Source organism: Synchiropus splendidus, chromosome 14 (genome assembly GCF_027744825.2).
Source record: "Synchiropus splendidus isolate RoL2022-P1 chromosome 14, RoL_Sspl_1.0, whole genome shotgun sequence".
Taxonomy (NCBI): Eukaryota; Metazoa; Chordata; class Actinopteri; order Syngnathiformes; family Callionymidae; genus Synchiropus; species Synchiropus splendidus.
Window position 1 is genome coordinate 17,112,562 of NC_071347.1, and position 13,827 is coordinate 17,126,388.

General features: G+C 43.2%; 1 protein-coding gene across 2 annotated transcripts in view; it reads right to left on the minus strand.

The window, feature by feature from the left end:
- The window catches only part of itpr2 (inositol 1,4,5-trisphosphate receptor, type 2), a 53,216-nt gene that overhangs the window by 13,496 nt on the left and 25,893 nt on the right, over positions 1-13,827 (minus strand). For both annotated transcript variants that reach the window (XM_053884849.1, XM_053884850.1), the window contains exons 37-48: positions 13,335-13,443; positions 3,841-3,937; positions 3,563-3,750; positions 3,127-3,307; positions 1,966-2,219; positions 1,667-1,867; positions 1,466-1,576; positions 1,305-1,400; positions 1,110-1,229; positions 879-1,013; positions 452-644; positions 250-375 (exon numbers count right to left, since the gene is read on the minus strand). In XM_053884849.1, coding sequence (XP_053740824.1) covers positions 250-375; positions 452-644; positions 879-1,013; positions 1,110-1,229; positions 1,305-1,400; positions 1,466-1,576; positions 1,667-1,867; positions 1,966-2,219; positions 3,127-3,307; positions 3,563-3,750; positions 3,841-3,937; positions 13,335-13,443 — 1,811 coding nt within the window. The remainder of the gene's footprint in view (positions 1-249; positions 376-451; positions 645-878; positions 1,014-1,109; positions 1,230-1,304; positions 1,401-1,465; positions 1,577-1,666; positions 1,868-1,965; positions 2,220-3,126; positions 3,308-3,562; positions 3,751-3,840; positions 3,938-13,334; positions 13,444-13,827) is intronic.

Here is a 13,827-nt window from a genome sequence, read left to right on the forward strand (position 1 = left end):
AAAGCCAGAGCCCTCCTGAGTATTGACCACAGAGTGCCCAACCACTAATGGATATTTTCAGTTCGGACTCAAACCAGTTTCTTTAACGCTAATGTGGCATGAGATGTGATGCAACAGGACATCATGGACAACCTGCTCCATCTTCAGCTGCCACTTTGTGATGCAGCAGTTTAAACACGGAGGCATGTTGAAAGCAAACTGTTGCAGAAGTAAATTAGAAAATTCACTGTCTCAGTGATGGTTTCTCACCCTCATCTCCATCATCACCAAACGGGTAGAAAACAGCCACAGATATGTTGAGCAAGCAGGCCAGGTAGAAGGAGATGCTCCCCCACAGAGAGATGTGGCGGGAGAACCAGAACATGGCCTTGTTTTCTGCACACAGTCATCCAGAGGAGAACGTGATCAAGAACGTTTTCTAGATCTCCACAAGGCAGTTTTGGGGACTCACTGCGGATTTTCTTCTGCCACCTCATCTCATTGTAGAGGTTGTCAAACTGCTGGAAGAAGTCGTTGACCTTGCTTCCCTGGTCGTCTCGCTCGGTGGTCGTGAAGACGCGGAACATGGACTCTTCAGTGAGGTACTCGCAGATATTCGGGACCGGGAACACGATCTGCTCCATGGTCCGGTCATGACGTACGATCTGGAGACAAAGGTGAGAATCATCTATAGGAAGACCTTTTCATACAGCACATACAATATAAAACGCTAAAGCTCAAAATACAGAACAGAAATTGATTTGTTCGCATCCTGAGGCAGGAGTTATAGCCCAGACCCCAACCACGAGGAAGAACCTGAACAGCACGCTCGGTCCACCGCACTGAATAAATTCAACGCACTAGTGAGCATTGAATTTGACAAAATTTTAAATGTTCACCTCGATCTGAGCAGTGTGTTTGGCATAAAAATGAAGAGCATCATCTTTTTCAATGTCGGAGTCCATACTGGATCCTGGACCCAAACACGAGCCGGGTCTCAGGCTCTGCTGGAGGATCTTGTTGTGCCTTGCAAGCTACAATGCAGAAAATGAAGTTTTACATGATTAATTGTGTTTGAAACCCAGAGCCTGCATATATGAAACGACTGGCATCACTTATATAAAGACAACCTGATGGGCTAAGATGTAAATATTGTGTCCAACATCCTTAGAATTGATCTGGTCCCCTGTGCCGTCCCCCTCCTCTTCGCTCTCAAGGCCCTGATTATACGCCTCCTTCATGACATCCACCTGAAGGAAGGAGTCACAGGTTAAGCACAAAAACAATGAGGCAATGAGTGAATTAAAGATAGGAAATGCTTGAACCAGTTCAGTTGGTCTCATCTTATAGAGAATCTTCTCTGCGTTTTCACTGTCATGGCGACTTTCCATGATGGCGAGCAGCAGCTTGGATGCATTATTCTGAAACAAAAGCCACATTTGAGGTCATCCAGTCAGCAGAACTTAAACAGGCCGCGCTTGCTCACCTTGAGCTGCATCACCAGGTCCAGTCGGTGCTTCCCCAGTGGGTTGATCTGGTTGACTATCAAAGCGATGATGATGTCGATGCCGTTTGACTCGTGCTTGGCGATACATGTCTAGGAAAACAAAACAAGAAAGGAACTTTAAAGCTGGTTAGCTACTACTAGCTTGATGTACTCAGCATTGCCTGCAAACAAACACCTCACCTGGTTTTCATGGCAGGGACCCTGGCAGTACTCTGTGATGGTCTCCAAAGTTTGTCGCACCAGGTCCACATTATTCTCATTTATATAGAGTCCCAGAAGACCAAGACCTCCAGTGGTGCTACCACAAATGCAGTCCAAGAACTGAAGGGTCTCACAGACCAGATTGTAGTTTGTCTTGTTGTTCTGGTTGCGCAGAAAATTCTGGATAAGGGAAGGGAAATATTAGAACCCAAAAGGTTGCTCAACAGTGTCATTAGATTCAGATGAATAGATGTTTAAGACACTAGTGACTCCAGCACCTGCAGGTCCGAGTTGTGGTTCTCACAGAGAAGCTGCAAGTAACGCAAGATGGGCTTCATGATGGTGATTGTGGGACTCATCTGAGTTTCCTCTATCACCTCCTCACTCCCAATCCCTTCGTAGCTGTGACCCAGCCCGTCCAGATCTGGGTCCAGCTCTTTCCTGAAGGCAGAGAAGGCCCTCGAGGTGGCTGAAGAGGCCTCCTTCAGCTGACCACGCATGTCCTCCCTCATCAAAAGTCCGGATTCATTTCCTGCGCCACACAGACAGTTTCCATTTTTTTTGTCACCAAAACTGAGTCACATGTGGGAGAGTCTGCCTGTGGTCAATATCAGTCAGAAACGCTGCATGAGAAGAAACTATTTGGGGTTTTCTTGACAGTCAAGCATGACATTTGCAAATAAAAAACAGATTTGAATCCACTGTATAACGGTTCTCACATTAATCGTTCTCAACTGATGACTGTTATTTTCAGTTTTGAAACACCCAAAGACAAATTCTTTGGTGTTGCAACTTTTTTAAGCTCATTTTTTACATTGTCATTAAAAAAAGGACCTAATTTTGATACAATACCCTTTTGATCAGCTTGTGATGTGGAGGTCACATGGTCCTGACATGTGACTACAGTCTGTACAGAGATCAGCAACAGATCATTTTGGATTTATCCACCACTATTGTTCCAGCCAAATGCAGAGACCACACACAGTTGGCGACTAAGGTTTCGGTCACACCTGAGCCTACTGTGCTTGAAGTTGTGCTGTTGAGTTCCCGGCACAATGTTGACCCAGTTTGCGATTTGAAAGTGGGTGATTAATGTTTTTCCTTCATCTTTATATTGAAAGAAACACATAAGTGACAACAAACAATGGCTAAATCTTTGTCAGGTGTCCTTTCCAAAAATGTCTTGCATTTAACTGGTCTCATCTTTTCGATACATGTTTCGATACTGCCTTCAAAATCAAAAAATAAAACATTATTTTACTCAAAAATGTCAGCTGAATAATTGTATTATTTTGCTCTTCAAGTACTCAAATAACCTCCTATTTCCAGACCCCTAAAATGTCATAATTGAAACCTGTACCAGACATTAGGTTTCATCAGTGCATCTGGTAAAATACAGACATGATTGATTGTTGTTACATATAAGTCAAACAACGTACCCTTCCTAAATCTGACGCCACTGCTGTCGGAGTCTTCGTCCCTCTTTCTGCTGCTGACCTCAAACATGTTGACAGACACCGTGGCTCTAATTTCCTGTTGAGCCAAGCGCATGCGGTCGTAGAAGACCTTGAAGAACCTCTCAGACTTCCTCTGCTTGTACAGTTGGCAGTAAAAGGAGTTCTGTTTGGAGACAGACAGAGACAGTGAGCCACCTACAGCAGGTCTCTCCTGAATGTCAGTCAAGTTTCGCTCATGCAAGGAACAGTCTGTTTTCCCATACTCCCCACTGGTCTCAACACCACAGGTCTTAGCTTCTCATGTTATTATGTATGTTAGCACATTATAAGCTTGTTGGTTCTGAGGGATACAAGTTCACACCCTTCATGTGCCCTGCTCAGACATCAATATTCAGCAGAGTGGTTGTAACTGTCTCACCTGGATCTGTGTGTTCCCTCCCTGCAGCAGAGCGATGCCAAGCAGGATGCTCTCTTCAAAAACCCGATCATTCTTAGTGTTGACAATGAGGTCAATCACCAGTTCGGATGTTCCGACGTTATCCAGCAAGCACTGGATCTCCCATAAACTGCTGCCTGGCTTGTCAGACTCCAGCATGTGCGCACCACCTGCATATATTGATCTATAAGAAACACTGCCAGCAAAACAGTTGCAGCTGTGCTTGCCACTGGGCTTATTTTAGCAGGACCAGCACCAACCTCCAGTCGAGACAACTCCACTCGTGTGCTCTGATTTGGCGAGAAGCTTTTGATTTCCAAAGTAGCGTGTGAGGAGAATCTTTCTCAGCTCGTTTCCCTGCGATGAAGCAAATCATTGCATTAACTTTCAAACTATTTTAACGGCTTAACATTGAACTCCAAAGGTCGGATAATGGCACATAATCCCATGAAACATCACCAAAAACTGAGACGTGTTATCATAAATATATACCACATTGAAACCCTGGCGTGATCGCCGGCATAAAACCGGCCAATCATCCTTAACAAGGCCAAGCAGATTTCATCTCCCACGTAATTGGAAGAATCATCCCATGAGTAAATGATGAGCACCAGAATGACAATAGTGGTGTTAGCAGAGTGACGGAAGAACCAGGAGACATGACAACTGTGGGCACCCAGGCGGATACATGTGACAGTCAGGCAGAGATACTATACAGTAGGACCGAAATGAAATAATAAAAAGACTTAATGAATGAAAAAAGAAAAGTTGACTTCACAAATGCAGAAAAGCTTCTGCAAAGTTTTAGTCAAGTAGGTGAACCTGGGTCCATTCCAGAGTTTTCCCTGACACTCTGGTTGCCTCGAAAGAAATCCAAAAATATACAGGGATTCAGTAAAAAAAAAAAAAAAACACATGCGCGGAGCGATCAGCTGACCCACGAGGCGCTATGTTGTTGTGTATAACGCTGCCTCTGTATGGAGACGTGTCCCATTAGCTACATTTACTGACTGTTTTTTCTTCATATTGCGGTGTAAAACCTTTCCTGTCTCCGCACTGGACCGTGGTAGAGTGTCACAGGGGAGGTGCTGAAGCGCTCACTCCAGGGTTTGATGTCCTGTTGTGGGCTGGAGCTGGGACAGGGATGAGGCGAGTCTGGGACAGAGCGTGACTTGGTTTATGACTTTGTCACAGCCAAACTGCACAGAAGCGCACATTCAGAGCTGGACACGCACCGGGCACCTCTTCACTTCTGGAGAGACGTCACTCACTCGGCAACCCCTCCCACATGCAGCGGCCACACACATAGAGGAACAGCGCACCTGCAGCAGACACTCTACATTCACTCCTACAAAAGACTATTTTAAGCCTTGGAACACATTAATTCTTTTTCTATTAATTGTAATGGGAAAAATCGATTCAGATTTCGAACAAATCGCTTCTCGAACTACCGGTTGTGGTCGAGAACCGAGGTGTGTGTGTGTGTGTGTATATATATATATTTATTTTGCCCCAAGTAGCTAGGATAGCTGCTATCTTAAATAAACAGAAATAAACGTCTCACTATATAATAAAGCCATGTCTTACTCAACACACAAGTGTGTATTAGGAGCAGTTCTGAGGATCTAAAACAACACAACTCATACAGGTGCAAACACAACATTCATTCTCCAAATTCTTTTGCATAGTTCTGAAGAAGATAGAACCTTTTTTTTTTTAAACACACCAATCTGTACAGTGACTCACCACTGCAGCCAAGAAACACACGTGTAACAGAGTTGGTGGGGGGAAAATGAGCCTAGCTTCCATCCTAAGGAAGCTATTTAATGTTAGTAGCATTAGCCAGTCACTGAAAACAGGAGGACAAATTGCCCCACAAAAATGTGAGGTCGTAAACGACACTTAATAAGAACCAAAAACGAAGTGTCACCTTGTCAATGAACATAGCTGTGAATAGGTGACGTGGCCTGTGTTTCTCACATTTGTACACGTTTCATAAGACATTGATACAGATGGGACGAAATGAGCACACAGAATAATCTCCCCCTGGTGGTTGTGTAACCGCCATATGATTGACAGCTGGGTGACTGAGATTGTGCTTATCACCTTATTTTTAAACAGGAATGGCATGGGACAATGACGGAGGTGTGAGATGGACTGGAGTGGATATAAACAACACTTGAGTCCAGCAGATTATTCTGATTCACTATTGGTCATGGCAATTCTTTTTTTTTTTTATTTTTTATATAACATCCCTCGTCCAATTTTTCATGTTTGAATATGACAGAGCCGGGGTCATGGTTCGCTGCTGCCTTACATTTAACACTTTGTCAATCACTTCTGCTCCTCACTGAGTCATGACTGAAACCATGTCATTGATGACCACCATTAAAAAGATGAAACGGTTTCATCAGAGTGTAAGAAAACTGACTAAATGTGTAGTTGTTTGGATCAACACCTACAACTTTTCAGCTGCAGTTGTAATTCTAATTCAAAAGTTTCAGAGTTCCTCGACAGCTGAGGTGTTCAAGTCGATCTCAAGTCTCATCATCACACAGGGAAAATGCACCGGGGCACGACAACTCAGTCAGAGTTACAAGTCAGCAGGCTGAGAAGTGAACTAGAAACCCACCAACTCACAAGCCCTGACTGCCCTCAGAAGACCTCTGTGTCAGTAAGCGGCACAGCTCATCTGCAGTCAGTGGAGACACCTGTCTACCTGCGCCGTCTGGCTCAGTTGCCTTAGACACACACAGACACACACAAACACACTCACACACGCTTAATGTCGGAGTTCAATGCCGCGCACAAACAAACTGCACAGCTGGGTACACACGGAAAGTGCTCCCAAGTTTGCTTGGTTTAGTCATTCACATCTTCCAGACCAGACTAACTAACTCACTGAGCTGGATATGGACCACTTGGTCCAGCTCTCTGGTGAGTGATGCAGTCTGCTGATGGCTGGTCTGCAGAGAGCGAGGGCGTGGATGGGGCTGATGGCGGCACAGTCAGCCCTGTCTGACTCATCTGCTCGCTGCTGCATTGACGAGGAAAGTCAAGTGATGTAAGAGCCATGAGAGGTGAGATAGAAATAGCGGTAGAAAAACTTGCAAAAGTAATGTGTGGCGGGGGGAGGTGGGGAGCGTTTGCTGGCTGAGCCCGACGAACAAACAAAACTAGCGTGCAGCACACAGTGGAGTTTGTTTTAAAATGTGCACCGGCACGACACACTGCGGCTCCGGTGTCCAGGCTGAGGGATAAGCTATTCTGTCCCTGACTCCTCGCTTTCCCCTCCCTCCTCCGATGCAGCTCTGCTGTCTGCAGATCCCCGCGCTGCTAAAGTGAAGAAAACAGTGCAGGACAAAGACATACTGGATTCTTTCAGGTGGTCTTAGACAGGGTCCTGGGCAACTGGCAACTTCTCCAGAATATAACGCTGACAGGGAGCGTCAAGAAATGAAAACCAGTCACAGTATCAAAGTAGGTTCATCAAAAAAGTTTGAAGAATATTTACAACAATTGAAGACGTTTCTGTTGTGGACCGCAGAGTTTTTCAGTGACAGAGATGCCTATATATATCTGCATATATATATATATATATATATATATATATATGTAGATCAGGGGACTCAAAGCCGAAATCTTGACCACAGTCCAAGTTGCAGCCCAAACAAGACTGTTCATGGGGGAACTACGTCAGCAGGAAAGAAGTATCTAAACAGAGAACTTGTAAAAACACTTGAACGCCACATAAAAAGGCTTGGTGGGATGTGATTCAGACACCAAACGTCCTCAGGCAGTTCGAAAACTACAGAGTGAGGAAACCTGAGGTCTTACTGTTTCATGACAACAACTTGAGGGCCTTCAGTCACATGACATAAAAAGCAAAGATCTTGGCATTCTGACAAAGGTTTTTTACTGCTTGGTAATGGTCATGTGTACGGTTCCTATTTCAATTCAGCAAGAATTTGAAATGCAAAAAAAAAAACCTAGCTAGAAACAAGAGACTGCCATTATTGAATGCAATGCAATTCATACAGCAGACCTCAGTCATTCACATGAAATACAAACTTCTGACCCGCTCAATCCCGGGCTCTTTGAACAGCATGCATCGGCGGAATGGTGCACGCATGCGCATCACATGCCTTGATTTACAATGTTTTCGGGATGCAGAGTCATTGCAAAATGGCCAAACTAATTCGGCCTACATGTGAGTTCAATTGGAGACTGCTGGCACAAACACTTGACCAGGAGTAAACAAGTTCTCAGTAGAAGGAGTGCAATGACACATGTGATTTTTAACATCATTATACTCTTGTTTGTGTAGCATACAGGAACTTCCTAAGAAAGCGTGTTGCAATTTTACTTTCCTTTATCTGATCATCACACGCAAGCCAAGTCATGCAACAGCAGCTCACATTATTTATAGTAAACACAGATGAATTGAAAACGCTTGATAACGTTGGCATTTAGACGCACTTCCAGACTGTGGATGTGCCACCTCACACCACCTCCAAAACCAGCACTGAGACGAGTGTGAGCTTCTCAACAAAACGGCACATTGAGTCCGAACAAATTGCTATTCACTGAGAAGTTACTTTATCTTAATTTAACCACCATCTGTCTTCATCCATGCAAAGCTGATACACTAATACTCTTATGAACGAGCCAAAAACATTATTCCACTTCATGGCTGTTCGGGGGACCAACACACAGCACAGAAGACTCTGCGTGTGTATTTGAAGAGGTCCACTGACAGTGGTATCGGTCACATATCCGCAGGTTTTCAACAGAAACTCTTTATAGGCCAAGATGTTGACATGCTAGTTTTCTAGGACTTCACGTTACCTTTCAATTTAGTTCTGAGCCAGCTAACCAGGGTGATTGCTCCTGATCCAAATTAAATTCCCAGAGACTTTCTCGGAACATACTGTATTTCCCAGAAGATCACTTGCACAAGATCATGAATTTGTTTTAAAATGTTTCCAGACCAAATAAATGAATAATTCCCTGCGGCACGGCTGTGTGTGGCGAGGTATCTTCTGACACGATACATATCCCAACGCAGGAGTGGTGATATGATCCATTGCGATCAAAGATTTGTAATATATTGTAATATTTGTTAGCAAGAGCTGTCATTTTTAGGGGGAAAATCATATAATTCTGTTATATATTATTTAACTCCAAAGTTCAGAAAGAAAATGTTATTAGTATTAAATACATGCCCCAAATGCAGAAGCATTTTCCAAGTATTTATGTATTAAATATCAATACAGACAACTTAAAATATCACGACAATATCAAACAAAGTATTGCAATATTTCAGCAAAAACATCAATAAAATATTTCAGAATTGGAATCACAATATTTTAGCATACCAATGTTTTATTACAACTTTATAACAATCATGCACCAGCTTTTAAAATGCTTTTCCTCATGTATTTCGTATGTTCGTATGTGGCCTTTAGCGAGAGAGTTTCACACAAGATTTTTTACACAAAATTCCAGCCAGGGTTTCAACATACTTTTTCAGACTTTGAACATAAGCACAAGCACCCAGCATTGAAACTCTTACAGAAAATATTCTTTTGACCAACACTGCAGGCCTGTCGAAGTCAGTAATGGCAATAATGGCTGGTTGTTTGTTGGCTCCACGTTATTGTCACCGCACATACGAGATATGAAGTCTAGACTGGATGTGTATATCTGCTGTCGAGGACAAGCAGCTTGGTAATCTGATGTTGCTTCTCCATTTGTGTAGTAAGAATTAAGCATCTTAATATCATGTTCTTTGGCGTTCTTTCAAAGGAGGTCTGCAGACAACACCGCACCAGATTATGCTATAACTTGGCAAGAAATCAGGATCCTCGATCCCTGGGAGGTCATGGAAAATGAAGTCCAATAGAATAAGACCCTTTTAAGGGTTAGAAATAAATGATTGGTGTGAGTGATAAAACTACACTATTACAAATAATTTAAAGTTGCTGACTCATGCACAGTGGAGAGTCCTTAGTTATGGTCAAACTGCTGCTCCATGTGACCAGTGACGGCTGGAGGAGACACACAAAACAAGCCTTAATCTCCTGTCACCATGGACACTCCAACATGACTGGGAAGAATCCCTGACAAGTCACGAGGACATGTGATATTCTAACTATTGACAAAACTTTTCAAAGTTCCACTCGTGCTGACTCAGCAAACAGCCTAAAATTAGCAAAAGGTCCAGCCTGCCATCTGTCCGCTGACCCAAGGACGCTAAGCCTCGATCCGCCACTCTCACCAGCGGGCAGACGGACAAGGAAAACCCTGCAGGATGAGCTCACAGCCAGCGTGGCACGCCGCCGTGCACCGGGAGAGCGTGTGTCCCAGTGAAGCGTGCATGTGATGCGCTTAGTACCAGAGAGTGGTAATCTGTAAATCTGCTTTGCTCCAGGCAGGTGGTGACAAACTCGGATGGAGTAAAGAGAGGCACACAATGTGTGAATGACAGCAAACTGTCAGTCACCAGGAAGTGGTTTTAAGAGGACGTTAAGTGGAGACGTGAATTAAATCTGAGGGAACACTGAGGTAGACACGACGGATTTAAAGGGGACCTACCCTGCTCATTTGAAGGGCTTTTGTAAGGACATGTCACTCCTGTAAAGCAGTGACATTTCAGCTATTTTATTGCAGTAAAATACAGTTATTTAACCGGCTCCTCTTCGAGCCAAAGCAGCTCTACTCTGTGTCCCTCCTGGCTGACTGTGCTCCTCAATTCAGTCTCAGTCTAACAACCAATATACACGGTTCAGTGAGGGTAAAGGAAGGCTCAAGCCAGTTGGAGCCCCAGTCACTTGGCTCTTGTGTGGATCTTCTCTTTTCAGCACCTTACACCTGATACTCCACTCATGACGTTACAGGAACATTCCGCACTTTTCAGCGGTAACTTTTCCGTGGCCGCTGCTGTGACAGACCCAACATTCCCAGATGATCAAGACTAAAACCCAGCCAGGCCTGGGTGTGACCACCTCACAGATAAAGACAGCCAGCAGAACGTGAAAGACTGACACGCAGCGAGCAGGAAGAGAGTGGCGATGAGAGGGAGAGAGAGAGAGGGAGTAAGGAGGGAGGGAGAGAGGAAGAACATGGTGTTCCACGTGACGCCGGCTCAGCCACTGCAGGCTGTTACGTAAGCGCACCCCCTGCCCTGTCTCCTCACGGACCGTACAGACAGATTCTCTCCAATCCCTCTCCTGCTCGCCGCTGCCCACTTTTTTTTTTTCTTTCTCTTCCACTCACATGGCTCCTCACATGGCTGCCTCCCTCTCTTCCTGCTAAGTCTCCTCACATCCCTTTCCTCACTCTCCAGCACCCACTCATTGCTCCCTAGGGGAGCCACCAACCTCCTCGCTTATACTGTCACTATCTCTCAGTCTTCCTCTCTCTCATTATTCCCATCAATCAGTCCTCTCTCGCTGCCTCTGTAGTGTGCAGTTAGTCTGGAGCTCCACGCACAGGGCAGCCGGCAAATGACAGAGAGGGCACCAGCACACAAACACACACACCTACTCACGCTGACATTTTTTAAATCATTACTGCACTGTCTGGCTTCTCCGCCGCACAGTCCCGCTTTTTAAAGTGACTCTTTTTCCACCTTCACTTCTCAGATCTTGTTCCATAACAGTTGAATCATTTGCCTTCTTGAAAAAGCAGCCTGGTGAGCTGGCAAACGCACATATACTTCCCAGGGAAAAAAAAAAAAAAAAAAAACGACTTTCAGCACTTGTGAGTGACATTGGCAGGCATACGGCAGAAAAGCATTCACATGCTGTGAACCGCAGGCACAGCTGTAGCAAGCCATGAATTTTTAAAATGTACTCTATTCCTGAATCAGTTCACTTAAATGACTGATTTTACAGTGAGATGCCATCGAGTAATTATTGAGTTGAAGATTGTTTATTATACTGTAGAACGCAATAGCTTTAAATAAACTTTATGTCAATTAAAGTAAAATAAATTTTTGTTATTTATGTCAAATTGTCAGTATAAGTCAAAAGATAGGATACTCATAAAAACAAATTAATCTCAGGGAAAAACAATTATGTAAATCTAATTTACTTAATAAAAATAATTATTTTTCCATGATCAATAAATGCCTAAAAACATTTTTTTTTTTTCAGTCATGCCCAATGAGGACTAGTCGAATGCAGGCAGATAAAAAACAAAAACAAAACGTGTATAAAAGAAAGAAGTTAAATACCTCTGTGTCGAACTTTTAACATGTTCAAGTTTGGGTGAGTATGAAGCGATGCACCAACAGGTTTCCGTCTCATTCACAACGTGATATTCATTCAGTAATTCACCCATTTTCAACTCATTCCTTGAACAGGGTCATGTGGCAGAAGCTAAACTTCACTCTTAAGTTTAAGATTCATATTTAGTCTTGCTTTTATATATGAGTATTTAATAACTTTTTAAAGTATTTCTTATGCTAGAATACAGTGTCTTTCTATGTCTTTATGTGTTGGTATTGTTAATACTATTAACTGCGTTCATCTAATTTATTTTTTATTATTTTTGTCTCCATTATCAACTACCTTCAGTATTTACCCAGGAGGTGACCAAGAATGAGTGGATGCCCCCGGTACTGAGTTGTATCTATTCAAAGAAAGTTGAAGTCATTCATTCATTCACTCATTCATTCATTCATTCATTCCACATACATAAGGACTCGCACACTTAAACCTAACCCAGTGACCTAACCCTAACCCAGAGGGAGTTGAACCTGCAACCTGCTGCAGCACGCAGTACAAATACATCTAAATAAATATATCATAAGAAAGTGTGCCTCTGTATGATGTGATATATGACGATGGAAAAAATGAACATTACATAAAATAAAATAAGAAATAATAAAAAGCATAAAAACACAAGAAGAGATGTAATGTAATGAAATATACACAACTGTGAACTTAAGAGTTTCATTAATCAGAAAAAAAAGGTAATTAATTTTCTTTTACTTTTTATTCAGGCAGTCCATCCTATTTCAGCCTTCATTAAACAAACTGATGTACGAAACATTAAGTAGGAGTCTGACCTTTTGGATATTGCCACGCCTTAACCGACCTCACAACTTGAGAGCCTTTGTTTACACACAGATGCACATAAAGCTAATTTCTGAAGTCACCGCTAAAAACTCTGACAGGAGGTGCAGCGAGCTCCTCACACCTCCTCAAACCGCTGCAGTATTGATTTGTTTGTTCAGTGCTTCCATCCATCCATCCTCCTCCTCCTCCTCCTCCCTCCTGTTCTCTCTCCCTCAGTTGGAACATGTCCTCAAGTGCCTCCCTACCTTATGTAACACCGAAAGGCCCACAGCATACTGATGAAGGAGTGTCTGGGCTCCGGGCCGACAGACCTCTGAGAAAACAAGGACTCGGACGTGGCTGGTCGAAACAGCTCTGCTGAGACTTTATAATGATTCGAAGCGCGCAAACAAATATAAAATTACTTTGAAAAAATATTGTTTTTATAACAATGTCAAGTGAATGTGTAAACAAGCAACGCTCCAGGGCAGCAGTGTTGAGCTGCTGGAGCGGGCTACTTCAAGTGGAAAGTCCAATTTAACAATGCTCTGACCATGGCTGGAACACGTGAACATAGTTCAATGTAGTTTGGACTGAATGACAAGATCGCATGCTTCATGGGCTTCAAGCTTATCCAGGTGTCTGCACATAATGTAGTGAATCATGGGCGTCAGACTCCAGCTACTCACTGACTCCTGGAAGCTCTCCTTTTTGTCCAGCATCTGTCTGAGCGTCTGCAGAATCTTGATGCAGAGCTTCTCTTCCTTGTCCATCAGCTTCTGCGTGTGTTTTATCAGCCTGATGGTAGAAAACGGGAGTGAGGTCATCGGATGATTTCATGTAAACACATACATGTGTACAGATTTGAGTCTACCAAAAGCAGAGAAAGAGCGCCACTACAGGCTGAAATTGTAATTACAACAGATATGTTTCTCGAATTGAAATACACTAATGGTGTATTTAAAACACAAGATTATGTAAATAATAAATGACAGACAGCACAGGCAAAAAAAATTACAATGTATTTTCATTTGGATAGAAATTGAGAAATAAGAATGGAGGAAATAAGCCTGGTTGAAATACAGCCCAGGGCATCAAGCGCTTATAAAGCAATTAATAATATTTACACATTCTTTTGTTCTTGTTACTCTTTTAAGTTTCTCATCTTCTGCATTCCTGCGT